General features: G+C 40.2%; 8 protein-coding genes across 9 annotated transcripts; 5 read left to right on the plus strand and 3 right to left on the minus strand.

Moving 5' to 3' along the window:
- The first annotated feature begins 48 nt into the window (after positions 1–48).
- Positions 49–1716, plus strand: LOC128304259 (uncharacterized). Its single transcript, XM_053041419.1, has 3 exons — positions 49–121; positions 383–729; positions 1045–1716. Exons 2-3 carry the CDS (start codon positions 401–403, stop codon positions 1472–1474), a joined length of 759 nt encoding a protein of 252 aa, XP_052897379.1. The 5' UTR covers positions 49–121; positions 383–400; the 3' UTR covers positions 1475–1716.
- Positions 1717–2157: 441 nt separating this feature from the next.
- LOC128303397 (prefoldin subunit 1) lies at positions 2158–2880 on the plus strand. Its single transcript, XM_053040336.1, has 2 exons — positions 2158–2260; positions 2340–2880. Exons 1-2 carry the CDS (start codon positions 2240–2242, stop codon positions 2703–2705), a joined length of 387 nt encoding a protein of 128 aa, XP_052896296.1. The 5' UTR covers positions 2158–2239; the 3' UTR covers positions 2706–2880.
- On the minus strand, positions 2741–3576 carry LOC128303396 (protein-lysine N-methyltransferase CG9154). The gene is made up of 3 exons (XM_053040335.1): positions 3394–3576; positions 3152–3320; positions 2741–3110 (listed from the first exon to the last, which is right to left on the minus strand). Exons 1-3 carry the CDS (start codon positions 3571–3573, stop codon positions 2746–2748), a joined length of 714 nt encoding a protein of 237 aa, XP_052896295.1. The 5' UTR covers positions 3574–3576; the 3' UTR covers positions 2741–2745.
- A 340-nt stretch (positions 3577–3916) lies between these two features.
- LOC128302523 (Krueppel homolog 2) lies at positions 3917–8130 on the plus strand. The gene is made up of 5 exons (XM_053039363.1): positions 3917–4057; positions 5519–5686; positions 6549–6798; positions 6896–7029; positions 7101–8130. The coding sequence occupies exons 2-5, from the start codon at positions 5520–5522 to the stop codon at positions 7336–7338; spliced, it is 789 nt and encodes a 262-aa protein (XP_052895323.1). The 5' UTR covers positions 3917–4057; position 5519; the 3' UTR covers positions 7339–8130.
- A 209-nt stretch (positions 8131–8339) lies between these two features.
- Positions 8340–9511, minus strand: LOC128304164 (transmembrane protein 138). Its single transcript, XM_053041317.1, has 3 exons — positions 9342–9511; positions 9023–9270; positions 8340–8954 (listed from the first exon to the last, which is right to left on the minus strand). The coding sequence occupies exons 1-3, from the start codon at positions 9473–9475 to the stop codon at positions 8848–8850; spliced, it is 489 nt and encodes a 162-aa protein (XP_052897277.1). The 5' UTR covers positions 9476–9511; the 3' UTR covers positions 8340–8847.
- A 334-nt stretch (positions 9512–9845) lies between these two features.
- LOC128301819 (60S ribosomal protein L24) lies at positions 9846–10903 on the plus strand. Its single transcript, XM_053038452.1, has 4 exons — positions 9846–9928; positions 10005–10080; positions 10181–10428; positions 10584–10903. The coding sequence occupies exons 1-4, from the start codon at positions 9924–9926 to the stop codon at positions 10717–10719; spliced, it is 465 nt and encodes a 154-aa protein (XP_052894412.1). The 5' UTR covers positions 9846–9923; the 3' UTR covers positions 10720–10903.
- A 489-nt stretch (positions 10904–11392) lies between these two features.
- Positions 11393–14129, minus strand: LOC128301818 (protein disulfide-isomerase A5). The gene is made up of 6 exons (XM_053038451.1): positions 13968–14129; positions 13408–13842; positions 13124–13344; positions 12618–13056; positions 12401–12542; positions 11393–12334 (listed from the first exon to the last, which is right to left on the minus strand). Exons 1-6 carry the CDS (start codon positions 13992–13994, stop codon positions 11694–11696), a joined length of 1905 nt encoding a protein of 634 aa, XP_052894411.1. The 5' UTR covers positions 13995–14129; the 3' UTR covers positions 11393–11693.
- Positions 14130–14456: 327 nt separating this feature from the next.
- LOC128301338 (uncharacterized) lies at positions 14457–20859 on the plus strand. Of its 2 annotated transcripts, XM_053037764.1 has the most exons (13): positions 14457–14592; positions 14674–14926; positions 15045–16103; positions 16177–16320; positions 16450–16947; positions 17021–17135; positions 17219–17484; positions 17570–17800; positions 18261–18302; positions 18765–18960; positions 19025–19876; positions 19955–20130; positions 20213–20859. In XM_053037764.1, the coding sequence occupies exons 2-13, from the start codon at positions 14794–14796 to the stop codon at positions 20758–20760; spliced, it is 4260 nt and encodes a 1419-aa protein (XP_052893724.1). In that variant the 5' UTR covers positions 14457–14592; positions 14674–14793; the 3' UTR covers positions 20761–20859. The 2 variants fall into 2 exon arrangements, with proteins under 2 accessions (XP_052893724.1, XP_052893725.1); XM_053037765.1 differs by lacking the exon at positions 18261–18302.
- Positions 20860–26313: the final 5454 nt, after the last annotated feature.

A 26313-nucleotide genomic window follows, 5' to 3' on the forward strand; every position in this document is an offset into this window, starting at 1 on the left:
CTAGCTAAGCGACGCTTGTAAACGTCAAACGTTTGGCTTGCTGTTTACATTCCATCGTGTTTTCATTTGCAGTTTCTCAGTTTATTTATAAAATCTAGTTGGAAATTTGGTAACCCGCCGTGTAAGTATAGCGCTTTCTATTGTACAGCCTCATAAACGTTCAGCGCACTGCACCAAGTGTATCCAAGTGCCCTCGATGCTTCACGATTGATCTAGCCACTCTGAAAAGGGGAAAGTGACCAGATAGGGAAAGCTTTCGAGCCAATCCATATGGTGGTCCCCACGCCCAGTTTTCTGACTTTTGGCTGTCTTCAATAATATGTATATGAATTGATTGGATTATATAGTTGTTTTTCAAACTACGTTCTTGTTCTTTTTGCAGGCGCCGCTCAATACCAGTATGAATCAGTATCGCAGCGAAAAGCAACTTGCTTATCTGTATCCGATTATCGCAACCTTATCTTTCGTGTGCTGTATATCGACAACCGTAGCATGGCAGCACTGGCGTTACGTTTTGGATACTTGTGTTGAAACGAACTGCGGATGCATTTTACATGGCAGATCAACACCTACCCATTTCACCGGGGGACATGTCGCGTACTGCCACTGGGCGGCCTATGGACTAGTGTTACCCATTATATTCTGCTTTATCTTTGGAATATTTCACGTTTTCCGGGTGTGCTTTGGCCGACGTCGACGTTACCCTGAAACTGCCACTGTTAGACAAAGGTAAGTAGGCGTATTTGGAAGAATAAGAAGCGCTTTTGGGACCACAACAAGACAGGAGAATAGATAACTGTTGTTTTTGTTCATATGATTTCATTAATCTGAACTGAATGATTTTAGGTTTTATTTATTTAATTTTTCAAAAGTGTCAAAAGAAAAAGAAATACAGTTGTAGTTGTATTACTTTGAATATTTCTTTTTAAAAATCGTTGTAGTTCTACCATGAATATCGGTTCGGTTCCGGTTTAGTCTAGATTTTAAGCAATTAAGCTAACAGATTCTAATATCGGATGCATTCCTTAACTGTATTAATTGCAGATCCGGGGACTTAATTGTAATGACAACTAAGACTGATGTCGAAGAAGACGACATTAATCCATACTATTGGATACCAGCCAGTGTACTTGGAAGCTTGATGGCCGTATTAACGCTCGTACATGCCGCGATGTATTTGGATGGATTCTTAAACACCTGCAAGCAGCAACGCAACGAACTAATCAAGTACATGCAGGCCAACGGCAGCTTGGTGCCAATCATACAGAGTCGCATTTCGTGTTCGTCGGTGTTTGATTTTATGGACTACTTGCATCTGGACGTTGCATTCGATAGACGCCGCGAAGGTAGAATCAATACGGCTGCTGCACTGATAATTGGTTTAGTCTGTTCATGGGTTTGCGTTGGATTATGGATCTGGACGGTGGTAATTAACGCCAGACGAGCGCGTGCCAGCAAAAACATGCGAATTTAATCCTGAATGAAGGTACAATCCGTCCATTTTATTCCGATAGTATTAGGCATCGTGTTTTATAATACCCGGTAGTATACGCCATTGATACCGATTGTGCCTGCATTTTACATCGATGTAATGTTTACAAACTTTCCATGTTTTACATCGCACATATAGTTAGAATTGACATCACGAAGCATCAGAACGACATCAGTTGAATCATTTTACATATTTTTAATTGACATTCTTAAATAAACTGTATTTTTGCGCATAAAATAGATAGCTTTTTGTAGTTATTTCAGATTGGCAACATAGCGTCTTGCTGTAATCAAAGTTCTCGAATAACATGTTTTTATCGGATACTGCCGAGTAAGCGCAGTTTGATTGTCATAGATTCGTCGTGGAAGAAGAAATAAGAATAATTTAGAGTTTTATGTTTGAACTAGGCTTTAAAATTATCCTCGTTTCTTTTATTCCAGAACGAAAAAGCTTTTAGAAGCTAAAAGGGTCATTCCGCCCTTTCCGTTGTATGTAAACTTGCACAACGGATAATAATTTCAAACGATTCGATTTGTTCCATGAAAGCCATCCCTGATGACCGAAGACGTCTCAAAGTGCAGACGGCTAGCAAGCACGTCAAATGTGACAGTTTATTTTCATTGTCAATAAAATTGATTCCAAAAATTGTCTCATTTGGCCGTACGTGCACATGCGAAAACAAAGTACGAAAAAGCAGTGTTTTATACCGAGCTAGAAACCTTCCCTTGTATCTTGCAAACTGTGAAGATGGATCCTGAACTAAAAAAGGTATACCGAGCGTTGGGCTTTTGGTGTTAACCGTTTGTTAAATCATTCATTGGTTTGTCGTCTCCCACATCCATTTTAGGCATTTACCGAAATGCAGGTGAATAAGATCGAATCTACCAAGAAGATTCGCCTGCTGCATATGAAGACGGATAGTTTGAAGCTTTCGAAGCAGCGTATCGAAGTAACGAATCGACACATCTCCAACCTTGATCCCACTACCAAAGTGTACGCATCGGTTGGTCGTATGTACGTGCTGAATGATGTTCCAACGTTGACCGAACAGCTAAAAACGACCCAAGCTTCCTACGAAGAAATGATCGCACAGTGCGAGAAGAACAAAGACTTCTTGATTAAAAATCTCAAGGATCAGGAAGAAAGTCTCCGCGAGCTGGTACAACAGAAGAAGGCAGAAACGACCGAAACGAATGGAAAGCCAGTGGAATAATAAGTGGTAGAATTCAACGAACAATAAATTAATAATCCAATCAACTGCCTTTATTTAGAGTACCATCTAAATCAAAATTAGCGTACGAACAAAACTCATTGCCAAGATTGCGTTCATGCTCTGGTCGAAATTGGCACATATCAACTCCTAGATGTTCCTTGGCCCAGTCCTGCACTACTGCTCCAGAGCAGAGAATTATTTTGGAATTTGGTTTCGTGATTTTTTTCACGATAACTCCCATCTTTTCAATGCACTCTTCGGACAAGAACGGTGGATCGGCGATGACCAAATCGAACTGACCGGCAAATGCGTCCATGTACTCCGAGTCGAAAGCCTTGTTGTAGTCATACTGTTGGAAATTGTCCCCGTACGAAGCGAATCGTTCATCGAACTCAAATAAAATCGCTAGAATGAAACGTTGGATAGTTACTTCATCCATTTTGTACGCGCTAGCAGCTTACCTTGTTCATTTTCCTTGAACACGTGCTTAAAAGCGGATGGCGCCGACAGCAGCGCTACTCGAAACGTATTTGAAATATCTTGCTCTTGTAATTTTCTTACGATAAATGCTAGTTTCTTTTTTGTGTCTTCGTTGTACCAAAATTGGCTTAGTTGCTGGAAGGAGAGCACGAAATAGTTCACACAATGCGAGTGGTCTAAACATTCGCTATACGCATAATTTCCATACCCAATTTTCTTCAAAATATCCTTCTGGTTCAGCACCGGCTTCTTCAGATCGTTCTTTCAATGCTTTCTCTTGCAAAAACTGCTGCAAGATGAGCATTGTATCTGCTGGTAGAACGCAGTCCTCTTCATCGCTTATTTCTTCACCAGGGATAGAGGACGATTCATGATTTTGGAAAGCCATGCTGTAGGCAAACTGCTGTAAACAAAATAATTAAAAATAAACGCATCCTGCAACAGCTGAAGGGGCTGTACAATGTAGAACGATTTGACAATAGTTCATTACCAACGGACAGTTCACATCATGTGAATATTGCAATATGTGGAGCATTCGTATCTTTTGAAAATTTTATTTTTTCGTCAGGTTTACAGCGAAAATTATGTGCATAATTTCGTATTTTCGTTTGAAAAATAAATGACCGAACACAGCTGGCATGACATGCAGAAAATAAACTTGATGCAACCCGTCGTTTGCCCTGCGAGCGATGACAGTATGTTGCTTACTATTCGCTCAAACGTCAAACACAGCTAAAGCGAAACGAAAGTGCGTGGAATTTGATTGGATCTCATTTTGATAATTCAGTCGAATTTTTATTTAGCTAGGAACCTGACTCGAAGCAAGCGTGATACATTTGTTGCATTTCTTTCGGCACAATTCTACAGTGAAGGTAATATTTCTTACGCACGCAAAGGAAATCGGTATCGTGTGTGTAATGTGGCTGTGCTGAGACAGCATTTACTGGCTTCGCGAATCGATTGATTGCTGAGGGTGTGCGTTCACACAGGTGAAATCGTGTGTAGTAAAAGGGTTGAAAGGGGTTGTAAAACGGGGTAGCACGGGGGTAAAGTACCCCGTTAAAGTGGATTTCCTATTAACACGTATCCCTTGATGAACAAACGCATCATCTTGATGAACAAACGCAGATTTTTACCAAGGCGCATCCTAATTGAAGTTCGCTTCCACCTTCTCGTACCTGTCGGTGATCGGTACCGCGAGTCGCAAACAAAACTTTCGAAATACGCGACAGTGTTTATGCAGCGGACATGTGATGTATGCATGTGTGTGCAGCAACCGTTCATTAGCTTTTTATACGCGCATAAAATATTCAAAGCATCAAACAAAGCCAACCTGTGTGCTCTGTCTTTTTGGGGAGATTTTGAGATTCGGATATGAATTCTTTCCGACATTCTTTTCGTTGTGAGATGTTTTATTTTTAGCGCACACTATCTGCGTGTTGCGTATATCAAGTATTTTGCGAGAACATTACAATTCTCGAGAAAGGTGCAGCGGTTGGACACCACGTCCAATAATTATCATGACTCGGTTGGTACGCACTCGCCGTCTCTATGTTACTGGGCCCTGTACCTAGCGCCCAGCCACTGGGACCGCCCATTAGTTTATCAGTTTATCTATCATTTTATCTCTAATCGCATACTAGCAGGCGGTGAAATAAACACGATTTCATGTTTTCATGGCGATCAGCGTAATTGTAGGAGGCCTTTGTTTCAACCGCTTGCTCTGTTCCCCGTTTCTGTGGTTGTTGTTGCTTTAACTACACCGATGGTCATTCAATTGCAACAGTGTAACGGCAACTTTCTTTTTCCTTCTCTGCTTTTCATTTCATTTTCTGCATTTTGGGCATTAGTTTTCGCTAGGTTTAGGCTAAGTAAAATGAATGTAATTATGAAATTTCTACTCGCACTCATTTTCACATCGTGGTAGGAAAATTGATGGTTATCGCGAACCCATTTTTTCGTAGATAAATCTCGGTGAATTGAGGTTTACCTTGATTAAATTCCAAGCACCTTTTTTTTTGCTGTTCGTTACCATTACATCATGTGAATGGATGCGAGCAATGATAGTAAACCGAAAAGGCGCCGTTGCTGCGATACGCGACCGCTCAATAGTGATCCGTATAACGTGCTGATAATAGTGATAAAACACACAAAATTGGACACCTTCAATAGCAGAAGAGGTATCGCTTATCAGCCAAGTGTTTCGTTCGTACCGTCTCGGATAGCTTAGCCTGCTTTAATGTGTGTTTCATGGTCGTTTTTTCGTTTTGCTAAACCTTCTTTAAAGACACTCGCTAAGTAAACATACGTCTTTCCCTTAACCCGCTTTGCAGGATGAGCGATCAACAGCGAGATCAACAGTCGCAGCAGCAACAGAGGCAAACTGGTTTTGCCGCACTGAAGGAGCATGTTTTGGCAAACAAACTGGAAACGACGCAATGGGTGTCCCGCGTGCTAACTATCTACTTTGCGCTAGGATACGTTTTACCGTTCCTATACGGGTAAGTGCTATGGATATCATTACGTCTTGTCAAATCGTGTGTACACGTACAACTTCTGCTTCTCATGTTGGTCGTCGCCTAACAAGTTGCGAAGTAAAAAATGCATGTTAGGTAGGGAGGATAGACAAAAAAGAAGCTCAAACCACTCCATACTTTCGCATCATAGGCACTCATGCTATGTGGATAACTTAGCTTGCGTTCGAGCTAGCAAAGAGATGCATGCAACAGAACAAAAAGTGCATTGACGATTGCTCAGGATTGCTATAACGATTTTCACATCACAGCACACCGAATGCTAAACATCTACAGTTCGAACGAACTCCACGCTTACATGCATGCGGCCAGCGTGTGATGACGAACTACATATATCGGCTTACGTAATGAAATGTCCAGGTCGGGAAAAAAAAATTTACTGCGAAGTTACGAGTTCCAGCGCGCTTAGTCGTTGATTTCCCCACGAGGTGTGGTGGAAAAAGGCACATGTTGCTGTAATGAATCTCTTGGTAGGGAACTGCTGTATCGATAGCACTACAGCTAATTGTAACAGTTATGTATGATAAAAGGTATAATTAGTATGAACTGAACATCAATGTTATCAGTTTACGCTCCGATTCCTTCAAATATTGATTTAAAATATAATGCTTTAATACGACGAGCTAGTTGGAACACGCAAAAACATATTTGATCGGCAATGGTCGATACTTTTCATTGCCAAGTTGAACACAGTGCATGATTTATATTATCTCGCTATAGTTATGCGGGGTTCGGTTTCCAAGCGATAGTTTTAGATAAATACTCGTACATCTTCATTAGTATTTAAAGCCGATCAATCCAATTTAATACTCTTATTCTTCTCTTACAGTAATTCCGTAAATGCATACTACAAAGTGCTGATGGCAAATGCGGCCACCAGCGCCATACGGTTACACCAACGTCTACCTCCATTTCAACTGTCTCGTGCCTATCTACAGCAAACAATGCTAGAGGACTCGTTCCACTATCTATTGTTTTCCTTAATATTCCTGTACGTGTACCCGATGCTGGTGATTATCTTGCCGGTGGTACTTTTCTCCGTTCTGCATTCCACGAGCTATTCTTTGACCCTACTTGATGTAAGCTTGTTGATACCAGTTTAATCATTATCTTGTCGGTATTAACATATTGATCTTAACGTATTTGTTGCATTTTCTTGCTTTGATTTTGCTGTAGACACTCGGACAAAACTCTTGGTGGGGTGCCCGTTTGCTGATTTCGGTGGTTGAATTCCAAACGCGCAACATTCTTAGATTTGCGGCATTTTGCGAAATTATCATTATGCCACTGACGGTGATGCTTGTGTTTTTGTAAGTATCAGAATTAATAGCATCAGAAATATACAAACCGCGGTGATTTTATTTATTTTTTTATCTTTCAGGGGCAAAGCCGGTATCATGACGCCTTTGGTGTACTTCCAATTCTTGGTAATGCGCTACTCATCCCGCCGCAATCCGTACACCCGCAATGTGTTCTACGAGTTGCGATTAGTGGCCGATAACTTTGCCAATGGAACCGGCACTCCGCCGTTTGTGCGTAAAGCGCTACATGCTGCGATCGGTTTCATCAGCCGATTAGCGCCTCCTACACCGGTGCCGCCGCAGCAGCAGCAGCAATAGTAGGAACAAAGTATGCTTAATCATTTTATGTTGTTTTTGCACATACCACCACCCGCGCATATACATGAGCACGCACGCATATTGAACATCAATACCCCGGAGGGTAGTAAGCCTGTTTTGAATGGATTGGCCGTTCTATTTTTACAATGGATGCAGTACTACAACCCATTGGCATGTGCAACAATCGGTAGTGTGCACTAAAGAGGTTTGTTTTGCTGCATCGAAAAATGGTTCTAACAGAGGGGTTTTCATTTTTAAGCGTGGCCACGTTCTGCCACATTAAGAGTTTCCATACATGAAAAGAGAATGGTACAATCAGTTAGGGAATCGTGCAACCGATTAAGGGAATTTTGTAAGTAGGGTTTACAGAATAGAAGTTTGCAATCGGTTTGGGGAATCGTGCAAATCGCTAATGGAATAACTAAACAATAACCTCAGCGGACAAAGTTTATGAAACCATTCCAGACTGGTTGCAAAAATTCTTCTATACTGTTAAATTTCCCCTAAATCGGTAACACAATTCCCTAGCTGATTTCACTAATCTCTTTATATGCATGAAAACCCTACATGATCAAATATCGACGGTATCAATTGTGGGCTCTAGAAGCAATCATCTACATCAGTAACATGTAGCTCTAACTAATTTGTGTTTTTCTATTTTCATTTTATGTTCCCCATACGTTACAATATTTTTGTATACAATCAGAAAGGTCGTTTGTTGATTACTATATTTTTAGGGTGAATGAATGCGTAAATAATACGGAAATGGAAATAAACAATGTCACAAAATGAGGTCAGCTGTTGAGTGTTGTTAATTGTATTTTGCATCGAGAAAGAAAGTAAGATAATGTATTGTACCATTATTTATCTGTCGTGGAAAATGGGAGCCGAATGACAAAAAACTTCAAATAATAAAATAGTGATATCAAACGAATTGTAAGGTAAAACAGTACTCATTTACACAATAACTGGAGTGAAACGAACTGGAGCATTTATCGAATTATTTGCTTATTGAATTACTTAATTTACACATTTCTCAAACTGCACACCACGCATTGAATTTCAATCTGAACTGTTTATTCTGATATGTGGAATAAATTAGACATTTACGTGAGTTCACTAAACCTACCTTTTGCTGATGCCAGACGAAACCTGACTAAAGATTTATCCCTAACAATTCATAATTGTTTCGGTGCTTGCCTTAAATAACGATTACCTAGTTCTATCTTTGCGATTAATTAGTCAGATAGACACAGTAAGGAATGAGATTACTTTTTCGCACACAACTCATGTGCTTGTGCTTTGGTTAGTTTGTTTACCAGCTGCTTACGCAAATGATCTTACTTATTTCGCGGAAACTCAGTCTCATAAGTTAAAATTATTCGTACCGAAACTATACTGCCACAGAATGAGTGTAATGCTTTCTGACTAGCTTGGTAGAGAGTGTAATTACTGTTTTCACATGTATCATTTAGTGCATTTCGATAAATTCTCATTCATATTTCGGACTTATTTAATCGATAGTTGCGAAGCAATCCAATCCAAATTTTCGTAGAATCGCGGATCACTCATCTTCAATGCGGATTTCTTGTAGAGGTAATAATAGATGGGCGAAACTGAAGAAATGACAAACATTATCGAAAACAATCATCGGCTTCTCCTTCGTGTGGTACGTTTCACTTACACAGTCGGTGTATGATGAACAGTGCCGTCAATGCTTTGGGCCACTGAAATTGATACGGTTCGCTGGAGTTTCCAACTACCTGCCACAGGTGGAGAGCGATGCTGAGGAAGAAGTAGACCATGCTTATCAGCAGCGGTGTGCGAAACTTTTCGTACAGCAGATTGGCCATGCCCGCCTGATAGACGTAGGTCGAATACAGGCTGAACACGAATGCCGTGAACGAAAGCATCAAGCACACATCCTGGGCACTAAAACAGACGGAATAGAAACATTTGTTTACGACGATTTTTCATAAAAAAGGGTGGAGGGTTTTCCGTACATGAACAGGAAAATCACTGCCGAATGATGACCGCGGGCAAGATAAGAAAAGCTGTTTATTCCCAAATCCACCATGAGAAACAACATTTGAAAGAAAAGAACCGAGGCAAATCTTTTGAGAGACAACTTGAGCATTGTGAAAACTGTTGTTCAGCAAACTTTTGCGTTCGATTTTTTCCAACACCAAAACAATACTGAACTGACGTTCACGAAGTTGACAATTGCTTGAAAAAAAATATTTCCGGCATGACAGGGTAGCCAGTTTTACCAAATCCCGAAATTGTAAAATTAGCATCGATATTTTATGGAAAAGTTTCGAGAAATGATGAAATAAATATAATCGAGAGAGACAATTTTTAAGTGGTGTTAAAGGGAGATTGAGAGAAAAAAAGTAAAACCAACGCAATTGAGGAAACAGAAAATGTGTGACAACTGGAAGCGTTTCCGAAGCGTTGCGTTTGGTTTGCGGTCCGCTATGCTGGCAGCACCGTGACAGCCCTGTCATCCGCAGGTTCTTTTCTGCACACGTTTTCGAAGGGAAACAAGCAGCTTGTGAAACTAAGCTAGTTGGTGGCCTGTAAAAATGAAGTAATTATCGTTCCAGAATGGCTTGCGGTATCGCATTCATTGAATGGAGTATCTAACGTGTGTTTCTATTTCCCAGGATCGGTCTGTGTGCATTCAGTGGGTTCAAAATTTACCCCGCCAGCGGCAAGACTCTTGTCAAAGCCGATGGAAAGGTGAGTGTGGAGAAGCCCTCCCCCGTCGGCAGAGTTGTAGTTTCTATGCCTGGTCGTTGTTTTTGATACAGCTCGTGCTCATTTTCCGACTCGTTTTCAGACGTTCACGTTCCTGAACAAAAAATGTGAACGCTCGTTCCTGATGAAGCGCAACCCGCGCAAGGTGAAGTGGACGGTGCTGTACCGCCGCAAGCACAAGAAGGGTATTGTGGAAGAAGCAGCCAAGAAGCGCACCCGCCGCACGCAAAAGTTCCAGCGTGCCATTGTCGGTGCGTCACTTGCGGACATTATGGCGAAACGAAACATGAAGCCCGAAGTTCGTAAAGCCCAGCGTGAACAGGCAATCAAGTAAGTAGCACTGTTTTGGTAGTCGCGATGAAACCGGCACGATACAGCGAGAAATGAATTTGTTTGTTAGATGTTGATTGGCCGACCAAAATCCCTATCGATGTCTGTCACTGAAAAGTGTTTGATGTAATTCGCTGCTATCATGATTTTTACAGGGCTGCCAAGGAAGCTAAGAAGGCCAAGCAGACCGACAAGAAGCCTAAAGCCGCTCAGCCCAATCCTAAGCAGCAGAAAACGAAGGCTGCCAAGGTCTCGCAGAAGGCTGCACCACGCGTCGGAGGAAAGCGATAAACAGTGGGAATATGGTTTCATTTTTGTCTCTTACCTCAGAACGTATCGTGGCCCATGTGTCGATTGCGTGTTCCCATTAAGCTTGTACCATCTAAGCTTGGTCACGTCGGGCAGGTGGAAAATGTAATATTGGGAGTATGAAATAAGAAAACAGACACCCGTCGGTTATGGTGGATGTGGAAAATAGTTGAGTTAAACTTTTTTGAGCGGGTTGACGCTGACGGAACGCGTTCTTGTCAGTGGGTTTAAATGAAAGAACTTTGGATTGTTGATGATGTAGAGGGAGTTATTGTAGTTTGGTTAGATAATTGGAGTCAAACCGTTTATTATTCTTCACTTCAGAAAGTATTGGAGGTTCTTTCACGCTTCTTTGATCCATAGGGAGGAACGATCCGTAATGGATTTTGTGCCAATCGTATGCCAAGATAGTAGAACAGTGTGCATATAAAGACAGCTACCAGCACTTTGCCTGTGTCGTTCTTCAAAGTGGTCGATATTGGACTGTCACTTAAGACGATTCTTCAAATAGCACTGTTTAACGTTTTTTAATGAAGATAACATTGATGACCACCGGAAGTGCCGCTATGAAATGAAACCAACTAGACCACATCGCACTACCTTTAGATTTGGAAGTTCTTTCAATGTACAGAGAAAGGTCAGATTTAGAAATGGATGTAGTGAAGATTCTGTTATGTTCAAAAATTAACGTTTGCACAGCTTTCCACACGAAGTTTCACGCTACGTGACACAAAGACGACAATATTTACACTTAGATAAAAATACAATATAGAGAAATGTAAGACAAGAGGTAGAAAATGTGTTGCCTAACCTTCAACAGTGATAGGTAGGCCAAACTGAGTGAGTATATGGACACAATGGTTTTCAGCACCTTTGATGCCGCAAACAATCCGTCTAAAGAAAGTTTGATCGACAAATAGAGAACAAAAGTACTAGACCAGAAGGTGACAATCGTTTTACAGTTCATCGTTTGGTGATGATCCACCAGATCGAAGAAACTGCAACATATCCTGGGCGGTGCGTTTACCTTCGTAATTCTTCTGGAATTGTCCATTGGTGAAAAACTTAAGCGTCGGATAGCCTCGTATTTGGAATTGTTCTGCCGTTTTAGTATGCACCGTACAGTCTAAGGCCGCAACCTTGGCGGACACTTTTTCGTTGGCCAACAGTTGAGCTACCTTCGCGAAATCGGGCTTCATGTGCTTACAGTGGCCACACCAAGGGGCATAGAACATGATTAAAAGATTTGGTTCCTGTTTGGTCATTTCGTCGAAGTTCGTGTCCGTTAGTATGAGTATCCCATCAGAGCCGGGAAAATCACCGAATGGTTCAGCTAATTTATCAGTCTTCGTAGGGGCAGCGTTAGGATCCTTAAGGTAGGCAATAAAATCAGTCTCCGTTCGACCACCGTTGTACTCGCGCACGGTTTTAAGGTAGCTGAAATATTTAATAGTAGGATATCCGCGGACTTCGAACGTCGAACAAACTGAACTGTGGCGGGTACAGTCGATTGCTGCCACTTCGGTTTTGGGATCGTCTTTGAAATGTTCTGCCGCCCGAGCAAACTCTGGCTTTGCTCGTTTACAGTGGCCACACCCTGTGAATTTGTGGTAGAAGAATTCGTTTTAATAACATCTTGTAGGCTACGTCTACTAAAACTTACATGGCGCATAGAACATCACAAGAACGTGCTTTTTTTTCTTCAGGAATGGTTTAAACGTCTCCTCATTCAAATGTACCACCTCAGAAGATTCGTCCTCCCACGGTGCTTCCGGAGCAGGAGGTGGTGGTGGTTCAGTAGGATTCTGCAATATAAAAAGCATAAGTGCTATGGCACTGACAAACAACTACGAGCCTTAACAACTGTATAGCGATGTTACCTGCATAAATTTTACAATCTTGTCTGCTTCGCGCACATTCACGTCAAATTTAAATTCACCATTGCTAAAGTACTTGACGGTCGGATACCCTTTCACGCCATACTGGTGGCCAATGGGGGCTTCTTTAGTCGCATCGAGGGCCGCTAAAACGCCAGGAATGTTTTTGGCTTTCATGATTTCGGCCGCCTTTTCGTACTCGGGTTTCATCTTCTTGCAATGGCCGCACCAGGGAGCGTAAAACATGACCAGTACCGACTTTTCATCCTTCAGCGCAGGTTCAAAATTCCCCACTGTGAGATGCACAATTTCCGAGGAGCTCTCGGATGACCAATCCGGTTCTTTTGGTTTCGTTGGAGGAGGTGCTGCCGGATTTTTCATGAAAGCTACAATTCCTGCTTTATTATTTTCACCTTCGAACGTGTATTTCATGCGACCATTCCTAAAACGGGAAAGCATATCGAATATTCCAACATTTTATGAACTTGACGAATGCGTATCATACGTACTCGTAGTATAGCAGTGTGGGAAACCCGGTAATGTTGTACTGCTTTCGAATGATGGAATTTTCCGGTCGATTCACATCGATCGCAGCCAGCACATATCGTCCTTTCAGTTCGGTAGCAGCAGCTGAAAACTCTGGCTTAAGCGTCTTGCAGAATCCACACCACGGAGCGTAGAACATGACCAACGTTGGTTTTACTTCTTTTTTCAAATATTTTCCCAATGTCTGAAAAATTTATGATTCATTACGGGCGAAAACTAGAACAAGTCGGAAATGCAAAATCCCTACCACCGCATCAGGAACGTGCATCACGTCAACACCAACAGGATCCTCTTCCCAAGGCAGATCTCCGGTGGGATCGCGCATGAAGTTCACCATGCTCGTTGCTGTTAGCTGTCGATCGTAATCTTTGTGGAAATCTCCATCCTTGAAATGCTTCAGTGCGAATGGCGCGGGAGTGGCTTTGAGCTTTTTGCAGATTTTCTTCACCTCGGCGTTATTGCAATCAAGCAGCACCATCGTTCCTTGGCCTTTTACGGTTTGGGCAGCCTCTTTGAATGCAGCCAGCACAGCATTGTTTTCCTTCAGCCCGGCCACGAACAGTATCAGTACGTTTGTTTTTGTGCGAAACAGTTTTTTCAGTTCTTTCATGTCCGCGATGTTGTCGATGACGGGACTTTTTTGCGATTTGGAATGCACTAAGCATATGCCAATAGTGGCCATCTGGAAATGTGGCAAAGCAAATTATGAATGCTTTCCGTACATGGTGGTGAGCGAAAAACCGTAGGCGTAGCGTCGCTTTGGTCGCAAACAATCCCGTATTTTCGGTTCGATAATTTTGTACTTACTATAAAAATGTAAACAGATAGCTTCATGATGAAGATGCGTGTGTACCCAGCTAAACTAAACAAACAAGCCAACAACGCTCGTGCTTATCAGCCAAACCCTTAACCTAGAACCACTTTTCCTGATAAAAAATACCACATAGCCGGTTTTGCTGTTGTTGCTCTCGATGTAAACGTCAACGCGACGCCATCTTTGTACGGCAAAGTCAGACTTTCCTGGAAGTATTTTGACAGCTGCGAATTGAAAGACAGCTGACTGCAAGCGAATGAAGCGAAAGTGTGCGTGTGTGTGTTGGTAGATTTGTTTTGGAATCATCGTCCATATTTTTCACTCGTTGTCTATTTTTAATGAAACATAAACATCTAATCGCTTGTCTGTGCATATTTCCTTTTACCTTTTTGCCGAGCTAGATCATTTCGCGAAGCTTAAAAGTGTGTAAATAGGTCAAAGAGCGTTCGATTTCGGGATAGCAAGCACTTGGTGGCCTTTCTTTGTTTTGCAATTCGAATGAAGGTTATTGTGAAGTGAAAAGATTTCGAGAGTGAGTTTAGTACCGCGATCGTGAGTTGTGTCGAGATTGTTGTTTCTTTACATTGCTTCAGTGTGTGGAAATCGTTTGCAGCCAATGTAAATGTTCTGCGTTTTAGAAATTATATAAAAGCTTCTTGCGCTAATTGCCAGAACGGAATGAATCATACATAATGTTAGTTTCTCCTTTACGCGGTATAGGTGTATGCATAATCGGATTTCTAACGCTTGTCCTGCAAAACGTATGGCGGTGAATGAATCACACTGAACATAAATTCTGTTGCGCCTGTGAGTTTATGCATGATCAACAACCAGTGGGGAAGACGAGATCAGAAGACAAAAATGGATCCGACACAGATCACGGCGCTCGCAAAGCTTTTGAAGGAAAGCGGTGATAAAGTGCTGAACTCACAGTTCAAACTATCTCTATCAGGTAGGGTTGAACGGTTCCTTTTGCATCGGATTGATAAGACTGATCGACTGATCATGCTGCAATGCATGTAGGGGTTGACGTTTTCTTTTCTTAAGCACTCATTCAATTATCTTTACAGGATCGCTGCTTCGCGCATTGAACGATTCGTTTAGTTTAATCGTGGACAAAAATGAAACGCTTCCGCCCCAGAGCTTTCAAGTGGTGAAACCGAACAATGCCAAATCGGACGTGTTTCGGGACTTGCAGTTCGTCTACGATTTCGTCCAGAAAACTGTCATTCTGAGTCTGAATCAGTTCGTCAATGATGACCCGTATGAGTTTGCGGTGGATATTAGCAAGTTTCGAAGCTTACGCACGCTCGAGGTGCAGAAGATACCGATCAATCAAATCGTTGGGTTACAGTACTTGAAAAACCAGCTGCAGGATCTGACTTGCATGAGAAGCATTTCAGACTCCGTCGATGTACTGTTGGGTTGTGGTGGCGACAAAGCTGTCGATTGCAAACAATGGCGTTCGCTAAAGAGTCTTAACTTGGCCTACAACATGTTGGACTACGTGGATTGTTCACTGGAATATGCACCGTGGCTTGAAGAGTTAAATCTTAGCCATAATCAACTAGTTAATGTGTGCGCTTTACGCAGTCTTCCAAATTTGCGGGTGGTGAATCTTAGCTACAATCGTCTCAATCAAATCCCTGTCTTTCACATCGATGCAATGCGCAAGTTGAAAATTTTGTTGCTATCGAACAATTTTCTGGAAGATTTGGAAGGCTTGGCTTGTTTGTCGTGCTCTTTGAATGAGCTGGACTTGTCCGGGAATTTTATTGTAGATCATGGCACATTACTGCCGCTGAGTACGCTGGTTTCTCTGCGTAGTGTAAATTTGTTGGAGAATCCGCTATCGTGTCATCCGAAGCATCGTCAGGCAACAGCACGATATCTCAATAAAGCTACCTCCGACACGAAGTTCATGTTGGACAACGAGCCACTTTCTCGGTACGAAAAGACACTCACTGGGAATTACGACAGCTACAAAGCAATATTGGTGCCGAATGCAGTAACAGGGTCGAATTTAAATTTGAGCGGACGTAACACACCCGCATCTAGCACCACTACAATAGCTGTTGTAGATGGAGATTGTGATCCTCCGGCGGGAAGCTTCAAAGGAGATGAAAGAGGTATTTTCTTCTTTGGTTAATGAAGAATGATGAAAATGTACCAACATGTTTCTATTTTTTTTGTTTTCATTAGATCAAATGAACCAGTCAGTTATCAGCCAAAGGAAATTGCGAGTAAGGCGGGCTGTTATATCGGAAAGCGATACTGAAGATACGAACGTAAGAAAACATTCGGTAGACGCTAGCAAAGCGATCAATTCTATGATAACTCACTCAGGTTAGTAACGCTGAACTGAAGTGGTTTTAAAGCTGACATGAAGACTACATTCAACCAAAGAGAAAGCAGAAGAGCATAACAGTTCATAAAAGAATTATAACATTATTGTACATAACTTCTATTTCTCAGAAAGTAATCGTGAACATTTGGAGACAAAAAGAACTTTGGAAGAACTACGTAACCAATATGGAAGCGAATGGTTGCAAAGTCAAGCAGGTCACTTGGTTAAAAACGTGATTGGGTTTGACCCGGGGACGGACAAGGAGTATGAAAGCGTAGCACATTACCAGCCTTCAAATATGCATCTTAACAAGCAGGCAGCAGGATCAGTAGACCCTGAAACTGAAATACCTACACAGCATCAACATGTCGGACCAGAACGTACCAGTACTCCGGTAGGTGATGAACGTGCTCCGTTTCAAATACAAACTTTGAAAGTATCGCCAGTCGAGCATGATGAAGCCTTATCGGAGACTAGGACTACGATCTCTGACTACAAAAGCGTCACCGGTAATAATGATGATACGAAATACGAATCGGTTGATCAGGATACAACGATTGGTACGAGCATAAAGGGGTCGCTGAATTTAACTGATATCTACCGAAATCAAGAAGATGTAGAAGAGGGTAAGTTCAAATTTATTAAGGATCGATATTTTTTGAATTTAATTCAATAAAGTTACCCACTCTCTTGTTTCAGAGTCGGAAGTTGAAGATAATGAAGTGCTGTATCACGTTTCCTCGCGTGGGAATGAATCGGATTTGTCAATCGTAGTCTCCGACAGGAGCATCAAGGAGAAGGATGTTGTCGGAAAGTGAGTGTTACGATGCAATCTGCCAGTGATGTGTGGTTTTGAGATTATCAATGTTCATATCACTGTTGTCTGTCTTTTCACAGAACAAAAACACGCTGGGGAATCAAAACGTTAGAATCATGCGAAAGATCCACTTCGTCACGGATAACATTAACTTTTGACACTATGAAACGTGACAAACGGGAACGTGTGTACGACATGGACGCACATGATTGTCAATTGTTGGAGAATCGACTTCGCAATATGCTATCCCAGAGACCGCTGTCCGAAATGAATCAGCGTTTATACAAATGTGTAGTCTGCAATGCCAAATTTTCACGTGAAGTAAATACCAAGCGTATGTTTGATGGTAAGTGATCGATTTGAATATTACATTGCATTGTTTGCATTGCACATTTGGCTTTTTTTTTTAAATCGAACTTCTTCCGTTGTAGACCTACAATGCCCAGAATGTTTCGGAGGCTATTGTATTGAGATAAAAGAACAACAGCTAGAGAAGGATGCGGTAATTGCGTCCGGTTCAGGTGGAGGTGAGCATAGCAAAACAGCCGTACAAAGTACTTCAGGGTCCAATTTTGACGTTGCAAGTGCAGTACCCGGACCATCTGGTACACATATGCTGGATCCTAGCATGATACATAATAGCTCATCGAAAAATAGCCTTGGTACGTATGAATGCTGATCTTTATGTTTACGATTAAAATTTTGGTTGCATTTAATGTCACTGAATCGCTTGAAAAGTTTGTTTTCTGATTTTGTAGTATTATCATTATGACTTACTGGATTGTGCATACCTTTCTGCTAACAACTGCTGGTGGTAATCCATATAACAATTAGTTCTTTACGTTTGAAATATTCTTAACACGTTTGTTAATGTCCTCAGTTCCTTTTATATGTATCATCGATTAAATGAACTAAATATGAATCGATGCAAAGTAAGCTATCTAATGTTTTGTTTATTTTGTTTTTATTTTTTAATTGCACGACTTGATGAACAACTTTCAACACTAAAACAAATGGAATGTGGTTGAAATTAACAACTGTAACAACACTTTCTATGCGCTGTTCAATTATACTGATCGCATTTTGAATGCGGTGTTTATGCTTGTGTGTATGCAACTCTAGTGCATCCGGAAGTATGGAAATCATCGGTGAAAAATGACCAAAGTAAGCACACGATTAACCGATACTTCATCACTTCATGTATGAACGATTGTTGGGGGATCTCAAAAGGAGTGCAATGTTTTATAGCGGTTTAAAGGGTTGTTGAACACAGTTCATTAGTTCATTTTGCTACATTTATCCTATTATCTGTCCACATAACATTGAATTATCGATCTGTAATGCATCACAACCATATGCATGGTTTCGATATGATTATCTAGAAACTACATATGATAACAGTTTACCGATGAAACGGATTGCGGGTTAATTTATGGTAAAAAAGAGTAATTTATGTTTTTTGACGTCGAATTGTAGTAACCTAATTGTTATTTTAGTTTTATGTAGACTTTCAATACAATTCATGGTAGTATATTGAAAACGAAAAGATGTGATTGATAAAAAATGTCATTTTCCCATCATTGAACGAAGAAACAAAGCTTAATGACTATGCTTTAATTTGTTCAGAATCCGGTGAATCATTCAATGATTCTTCATCTGTTTCGCGAATATCGCAACCGGGAAGTTCTTGCGATTCGAATCAAAGTGTTGCAGGGAGCACCAACTCAGAACGAGATCGAGATGCCGATTTGCTGGGCAACGAGAGCGATATAGAAGTTTTGAGTAACCCAAGTCAAAGCAGCATTGAGGTGTTGGATCGAGGGTGAGTTTTATATAAATTCAGCATACATGCGAGCAAAGTTGTACTAAAAGATATGCTTTTGCAGGTATCATCCCAGTAGAAAAGCCTCCGAAGAACGACGCATTGCTGGTCTCGATACGATAAATGATTGTAGTGTGGATTCAATGAGACAAGAGCCGATCATGGGTGGTAATTTAGAGCGTGCAGATGTGAGTGCAGCCATGCAATCTAAGTTGGATGAAAGTTTGGACGAAACTTTGAAGCATACGTTTGGCAACACTGTTAAGGAGAGTGCCAAGGAACACACATTGATGGCTAAAAGTGCTAACGCATCGAAACAGCACACGTCTCACGGTACCAAAAAAACGTTTCTTACGAATGTAAACTTGACCGAGAGCTCCAGTTCAGGTTCAGTAACGGATAGTGTATGTACGGCATACGAATCCAGTCAAGGAATATCATCTGACGGGTCTGCTTTGAAAAACGCTGGAAAGGAATCTGCTCTGACTGAGCATGGTAAACCGCTGGAACAATCAATGGATGATCGTAAAGAGTTCAATGAAATTGTACCGGCACCAAATAGTGGGGGTACATCGAAGACTGATAGTTCCGTGCTTACCAGCGTACTGGGGGGTTTGTTCCAGTCCACTAATATGCTCATGGCAAAGAACCCAAAAGGAAAATCGGATGAGAATTTGTTGAAAAAAATGTACGAACCTATACGTTACAGCTACAATGACTTTGCCAACGTCGATCATCGTTTAAAGCTGTACCTGTATCAGAATTTGTTTGAGGATGTGCAAGAATCACTGAAATGGCTGGTATCGTGTGTGATTTTCGACGACAATCGTGTGGAAGAGTGGCCTTCCGGGTTTGATGGATTGTTTATCATGTCGTCTACAAAGTTCTACATTATGAAGAAAGTGGCTGCAGAAAAGTAAAATCCGTTTTGCTGCAAGTAGTGTTGCAGATTATTTGATGGTATTTTTTTTTGTTACTTTCGGCCTATTCACAGTGATGATCCCTCTACATGGTTAAAGAAGCACCTGTCTGGGACCATTGAACGCGTTGGAATAGCTCAATCACTGCCGTGGAAGATTGGAATAAAATTTATTATAAGTGCGATTGGAGGGGTACACGTCATACTTCAGGATATTCTTCGAACGGATAAGTTGATGATGTTTTTCAACGGTAGGTTATTGCTATATGGATGAGCAATCGTTTTGTGCAGCACTTTGATCTGGAATATATTATTGTTTTTGTTTACTTTTAGAAAATCCTCTGCCGCAGTATTGCACCGTAGATTACGATCCATCGCATCTTTTGAACGGCAAATTAAAGAAAGCAGCTAAAGATGAACAAGTAAAAATGGTAATGATAATAAACTTTTGTGATGTACTACTGCATGATGAACTGGAAAGCGTTCAGTTGTCCACACTGGTAGTAACAGAAAACCGTCTGATGTTAACGCCGGATATCAGATGGCTTAACGAAAGCTCAGCTTATCCTGTGGAGCCAAAATTTGCTCAACTCATGACAAACATTGTGGAGCTGGATGATGTGAATGAGCTGTCGTGTCGATTGAACTATATAGACGAGCAGGAGGACAAATATGAAACGTGGAGTCTTGATTTTGCTACCCCAACGGCGAAAGAAAGCACCGTCAGTGTCATTTGCCATCTGTGGGAAAATATTTTCGGTGTACCTTTAGTGAGTGAAGCTACGACCGCAGGCAGCAATGCAAATAGTAACAATGACAAAAACAACGGCAATATGAAGAACAACAGAATCAGTGTCAACAATAGTAGCAATATTCGCTAAGTATGTTTATTATAGTTTATTATTGAGTACATGAGTTGATGGAACAGTTGAATTGACGGTATGATGCGAATAATAAAATGAAAGTGATATTAGCTATACGACTTACAAACCAGTGTCTTTTACTTCCTTTTCTTTTTATTTGTTTTATTCTATTGGTTTTTTACGAGTTTTCAAACTTCGAATCGCGGGTCATTAAAGACATTGAGAAATTGAATCTACTGTAAAAATTAATAAATAAATATATAAAATGAAGTATAGCACAACATAAATTATAATTCAATATGTTGCGTATCAATATTTGAAAACTGAGAAAATTTAGGTAAACTATTTGATTATCGTTACTAATAATAAACTATAACTATACGCATGCACAAACGATTGCCAACATGAAAAATTTTAAACTATTTTCTATTTGTCCTATTGCTATTGCTTGTTTCTAACGATTGTACATCAAGAAGACTTGCTTTCCCTTATAATTTGTTATAATAAATGAGTTGTCTGCGATCGACAAAAATGCATTTCATTTAGCTTTTAGCAAATCATTTGAATATTAATTATCGGTTAGGATGTATCATGTGCCATTTATTGGCACTTATAAATACTTAAACTAATCAATTAAATTAATAGACTATTATAGTAATATACTTCTACAAACCATAATATATTCGTTTATAGTTCTTTGACTATAAATCTTATTCGTTGGTTATTTTGTTAAATTGCAAATATTCGTGTATGATGGTATCTTTGCAGTAATGCAATGCTTGTGTGAAATACCGGGCACCTCCATGTCTGTGTTCGAAACATCATGCACGCGTTTGAAAAGTACCAGGCATCCCCATCTAACATGAAACAATAATTCGCTAATTCAATGCAGTATGTTATACTAATTTTTAATTAAAATGATTGAGCTAGGCAATTTTGACCATTACATTGCATAAATAAAGAAATACCACATTTTACAACAACGAAAATGTCACCCAAAATGGTTTGTAGGTTTGTCGCAATGAAAAGTGAATGATTACCTATCCGGAAATTGCAATCGCTACCCTTCTGGACTGCTACTGATCAGGGCTGTAGCTAGCGGCATTATTCAACGCGTAACGTTTCTCACCAAAGCGTGTGCAGTCGAAATCGTTCACTGACTACTGGCCGAGCACAAACGTGTCACCCACCTGGCCACTTTTCCTCGGAAGGTTTGTTTCACTAGTTGTAATGTATCACTGGTTCAAATTACCGTTTGAGATAGTGTGCTGCCCCGATTTGATTGGTGCTGCCATGATCAATGAGAAATGGAACTGCAGGAATGTGCCATGTGATTTCGTACCGGAAGTAGCATGTTTCAAATCTACATATGATTGTAGCAATCGTCGTGTGCGTGGTAAGTAAGATGAAGTCGAATGTGGGCTGATAATGGCATTTGAAATCGATATTGTTTGCAATCAGTTTCACTGTATTTTTTCTCTACAATTGGAGTAACTATCTAATAGCTATCAGTAATTAAATAAAATCTGTACAACATATTTTTTTATGTTTTACCCTCTCCAAAATTGTTACTATGTATTAATAAACGCTATCCATACCAATTCATACCAGTGACCAGCGACCACACTATACACAAAATAGAACTAAGACTGTTGATTAGATTTTAAATAGTAATTAAAAGTCGACTGCAGCCGAAAGGTGGTGGATGACGATGTAAGATATTATCACTAAAAGGTGTGCATAAGTGTAGTTCCTGACTAAGTCACCGTTGTTTCCGGTAAGCTGAACTGCCGAAGGGAAATGAGAAGATGTGTTATTTAGCCACAGCTTCTCGGTGTAAACTGTAAGCAGACCAAATGATCCAAGCGGCAAACGATCATGAGCTGAAAAATGGAGAATAGTAACAGGAAGGGTATTCCGGAACACGGGGAAATGTTATACACAGATCCGTACAACAGTTTGGTACCTTGAATTTAGTCTAAGCACCCAAGTGCCGGACATGAGCTAGCCTAGCTGCCGGCAATGGTGCTGCAGTGTCACATTGGCCTCATCATCAGCGCAGGAAGCGCTCGAGCATAATAAAATAATAAATAGCATCGTTCACAGGCAGGAGGATTTGGTTTCGTTTCGGACCGTGATGAAAGACATAGGACTCCCTAAAGTGTTGTACACCAGACGACCACATTGTAATTGTGGCCACTGTGACACTGCTAGAGAAGCACGGATGATTGGAGCGAGACGTCAGACTGTATGGCTAGTAGGACTGAAAAAGTGCGAAATGAATCCAAGCATTGTTTCAGACATATGGAAAATAGTGGCAATTAAATATAACATGAGTTTAGCAAACCCAATAAGCAAAGACAATTGATGGTGTGAGATTATCTGCCACCAGAGTGGTATAAACTTTGATTAGACATCATGAGGTGATGTTTTTATAGAGATGCATGTAGAAGGTTTTTCAGACTGTTGCTTCTCAAGCTATGATGTACATATTACCTTTACTTTTTAAGACGATAGTAACTCTAAAATTATTAAAATATATTTTTGGTTTCATGGTTTCATGAAATATTCATCCAAAAAGGTGTTGCTTTGTACGAATTGTTTAAAATTCAGCAAGCACGATATTGAAAATACAACAACATCATAGTGGATTAATAATTTATAAATTTATTTTATATCGAAATTCAAATTGATTTACATTATATATATTCGTCATGTATTTTATCATTTCATTCCATGTTTTATGATACTTTTTTGTAATGAATGTTTTTTTGTCTATTATAATAAAGAATAACAAGTTTATGGATTAGCACAAAATCACGATAACAAGTGATGCACTTCTTTTTCGGAGACTGTCGCAGCTTCGGGCTAATGGTAGTGATTGGTCATGACAAGGTAATTATTTACTTTTTGCATGTTTCACCTTACCGTCCTCATTGTTTGACCTTTGTGAAACGATCACAATACCAAATAGTACGCCTGGGGACACTTGTTTCTCATTTATAGAATGCCTTTGGTGTTTGTAACAAATAAGTTCAGATTAGATGTAGTCAACTGCGTTTGATTTTGGTGAAAACAATAACTGAACTAACCAGATTGTGTCCTCATTGTGACGCATGTATTCTGATGCCTTCAACTGCAGTGATTGTTTGGGTGTATGTACGAAATAAGTCAATATTGGCATGAATTCCCTAAACTACTGGCAACTTATAGCATTGCGGTTGCATTTCAAGAGGATAAAACTACGTGTACCTATGTGGTGTGGAGAAGCAACATTCAATGTCATCACCACCGCGCATAAACTCTGCATAAGATGTTCGCAATATGAACTTTTCATGTTTCTTGAAGAAAGTGTTTATTATTATGGCTGTTTTTACAATCACCGTTCTCAACCGTTCGTAACATTCGCGGAAGGTTGTAAGGTGCATGTGAAGCGTATACAGGCACATTTTCTAGAATGCAACAAACAAAAAATAAACTTTTCTTACGTTGAAGTGTCCTCGAACCCAAGTAATCCATCGATGTAACAACGATTTAAGCATTTTTATGACAAAATAAAATCTACAAAACAAAATTTATCGAGAAGGCATTTAACTGAGAGCAACATTTTCGATAAAATTTATGTAAGAATCCAAAGTTATGTGTTACAAAGTTATGTGTGAGAGCAACATTTTCGATAAAATTTATGTAAGAATCCAAAGTTATGTGTTACAAAGTTATGTGTGAGAGCAACATTTTCGATAAAATTTATGTAAGAATCCAAAGTTATGCGTTACACGCGTAACGCGTGATCTGTGGTTCAAATCTAAATCAGTTGGCTAAAAATTGAATATGCAGATTCGCTAGTTTACTCCCTAAAGAAATATGTTATGTATTTGATCAATCCAAAACATTTTTTTCCTTTTCAGGATTGTCTCGAAAATTTTCTTCATGTCAGTACGTCAAACAAATAAATTTTCTTGAATGTTTTTGATTTGATTTTGCCAGCCAGTTTGATTTTGCCGGGCATCCGATAATGTATTGGTGGCGGTGCCATTCTTCACACGAACGACCTGGACCAGAATCTCCTTCGGACTAATCCCCCATAGCAAGGACTGACTATCCGGTTACGTGGTAAAGTAAGTAAGTAAAGTAAACAACTCAGCTGAACTCGACATAAGTTATAAAACTACGCTGACTGCACATTTGAGGCGGACTGCATCGAAGGTAGAACTGATGTCTATCAGTTAGTTAGATAAATCAGGTCGAACCCAGGACAAGATAAATTAAAATAATGAATTTACAAAATTTAATGAGAAAAAGTTCTAATAAAATGTTGTAGTAGACGCAAAATGTCTGGTAGAATAGTATAGCAAATAAATTCATAATTTTACAATTTACAGCAGAATAGAACGTCAGGAGAAATTGTTTGAAAACACACCAAAATAAGGTACACATGTCATCATGTTTCAAAAGCAAACAACAGTTTATCACGCAAAAGGTGGTTGTATCCGCTAGGTAATATTTTATTTGTTTATAAATATATGTACATACACATGATCATTGTTAGTTTATCCTTTCACGATCGGCTGCAGATGCATTAAAAATATGTAGTAGACTTGCTTTTATTTGTAATAAGCTGCAGCTTAACTTTCACCGAATGCACTGATGCATGCTATCATGGATCTTATTGCCCCTATAGCATACGACTACTGCTAATATACCGCACTAAATATATCCATGGGAATGCATTTGTGTTGCATGATGTCGAGCAGCAGCATAGGATTCGGTTAGGTGTGTATGTTTGATATGAAGTGGCCATCACACTGTTTATGGCTGTCTCCATTTTGTTCTGGAGAACTAACTTCAAACGCGTAACCATTGACGCGTTCGTGCGCGATTAGGGTGGAATAGTGAAAAGCTTACAGGTCTGTTCTGTCAGCTTTAGGCAACTAAAGGTTTAGCACGCGCTTGTCTTAAGGCAAAAGCATAAAAATGGAACAAAAGTTTCATTTATGCTGCCCGTTAAACACGCGGTTCTTCTGGTTTTCATGAACGTAACTCGTTTCCTTTGCGCTGTGTTATAGACAGATGCTTTTCGAACAACTAACAAAAAAAACAAAACTTTAACCGTAAGAGCCGTAAGGTTAGCAACATCCATTGCAGGTGGTTCGTATTATCGCATCGTTAACGCGTAGTGTGTACTCTGCTGCTGTTTATATACCTAATATTTAGCTGCTGGGAAATGAAATCTGTTGGAATTTTGCTGCATATTTTTTTCAGATTCGAAAACAATAAAATTTCAACAGATTTGCGATTGAAAGTTGTGTGCAGTTAAAAGTTACAGTTAAAGGTGTCATTTGCCATTGTACAATTGTTGTTGAAATGTATAACAACGGTAGCCTCCAACACGATTGTTAATATATTCCTGCACTTAGTAGGATTGTAATTGTTCGATGAAAATGTTCTACTCTCTAGATCGCCGCGAGACGATCGCGTCTGGATAAATGGCTGCCAACTTGTGCGAACCCAAATTTGCCATTGATAAGGGGGCAAAAATAAATAACAAATGTCCAGCTGCGGTTATATGGT

The sequence above is a fragment of the Anopheles moucheti genome, chromosome 3, assembly GCF_943734755.1.
Source record: "Anopheles moucheti chromosome 3, idAnoMoucSN_F20_07, whole genome shotgun sequence".
Taxonomy (NCBI): Eukaryota; Metazoa; Arthropoda; class Insecta; order Diptera; family Culicidae; genus Anopheles; species Anopheles moucheti.

Bases quoted from the DNA above. Each gene is read 5' to 3' on its own strand.
- LOC128304259 (XM_053041419.1), top strand. From the start codon at position 401: ATGAATCAGTATCGCAGCGAAAAGCAACTTGCTTATCTGTATCCGATT. The intron at 730-1,044 runs GTAAGTAGGCGT...TATTAATTGCAG, and splicing joins ACTGCCACTGTTAGACAAAG to ATCCGGGGACTTAATTGTAA.
- LOC128303397 (XM_053040336.1), top strand. From the start codon at position 2,240: ATGGATCCTGAACTAAAAAAG. The intron at 2,261-2,339 runs GTATACCGAGCG...CATCCATTTTAG, and splicing joins TGGATCCTGAACTAAAAAAG to GCATTTACCGAAATGCAGGT.
- LOC128303396 (XM_053040335.1), bottom strand. From the start codon at position 3,573: ATGGCTTTCCAAAATCATGAATCGTCCTCTATCCCTGGTGAAGAAATA. The intron at 3,321-3,393 runs GTATGGAAATTA...CTCTCCTTCCAG, and splicing joins GATATTTTGAAGAAAATTGG to CAACTAAGCCAATTTTGGTA. The intron at 3,111-3,151 runs GTACAAAATGGA...GTTTCATTCTAG, and splicing joins ACAAGGTAAGCTGCTAGCGC to CGATTTTATTTGAGTTCGAT.
- LOC128302523 (XM_053039363.1), top strand. From the start codon at position 5,520: ATGAGCGATCAACAGCGAGATCAACAGTCGCAGCAGCAACAGAGGCAA. The intron at 5,687-6,548 runs GTAAGTGCTATG...CTTCTCTTACAG, and splicing joins GTTTTACCGTTCCTATACGG to TAATTCCGTAAATGCATACT. The intron at 6,799-6,895 runs GTAAGCTTGTTG...ATTTTGCTGTAG, and splicing joins ATTCTTTGACCCTACTTGAT to ACACTCGGACAAAACTCTTG.
- LOC128304164 (XM_053041317.1), bottom strand. From the start codon at position 9,475: ATGCTCAAGTTGTCTCTCAAAAGATTTGCCTCGGTTCTTTTCTTTCAA. The intron at 9,271-9,341 runs GTACGGAAAACC...CGTCTGTTTTAG, and splicing joins GCAGTGATTTTCCTGTTCAT to TGCCCAGGATGTGTGCTTGA. The intron at 8,955-9,022 runs GTAAGTGAAACG...TCATTTCTTCAG, and splicing joins GTTCATCATACACCGACTGT to TTTCGCCCATCTATTATTAC.
- LOC128301819 (XM_053038452.1), top strand. The intron at 10,081-10,180 runs GTGAGTGTGGAG...ACTCGTTTTCAG, and splicing joins TTGTCAAAGCCGATGGAAAG to ACGTTCACGTTCCTGAACAA. The intron at 10,429-10,583 runs GTAAGTAGCACT...TGATTTTTACAG, and splicing joins CAGCGTGAACAGGCAATCAA to GGCTGCCAAGGAAGCTAAGA.
- LOC128301818 (XM_053038451.1), bottom strand. From the start codon at position 13,994: ATGAAGCTATCTGTTTACATTTTTATA. The intron at 13,843-13,967 runs GTAAGTACAAAA...CCACATTTCCAG, and splicing joins TATCTGTTTACATTTTTATA to ATGGCCACTATTGGCATATG. The intron at 12,335-12,400 runs GTAAGTTTTAGT...ACAAATTCACAG, and splicing joins TGTGATGTTCTATGCGCCAT to GGTGTGGCCACTGTAAACGA.
- LOC128301338 (XM_053037764.1), top strand. From the start codon at position 14,794: ATGATCAACAACCAGTGGGGAAGACGAGATCAGAAGACAAAAATGGAT. The intron at 17,801-18,260 runs GTACGTATGAAT...ATGCAACTCTAG, and splicing joins CTCATCGAAAAATAGCCTTG to TGCATCCGGAAGTATGGAAA. The intron at 19,877-19,954 runs GTAAAATCCGTT...GCCTATTCACAG, and splicing joins AAGAAAGTGGCTGCAGAAAA to TGATGATCCCTCTACATGGT.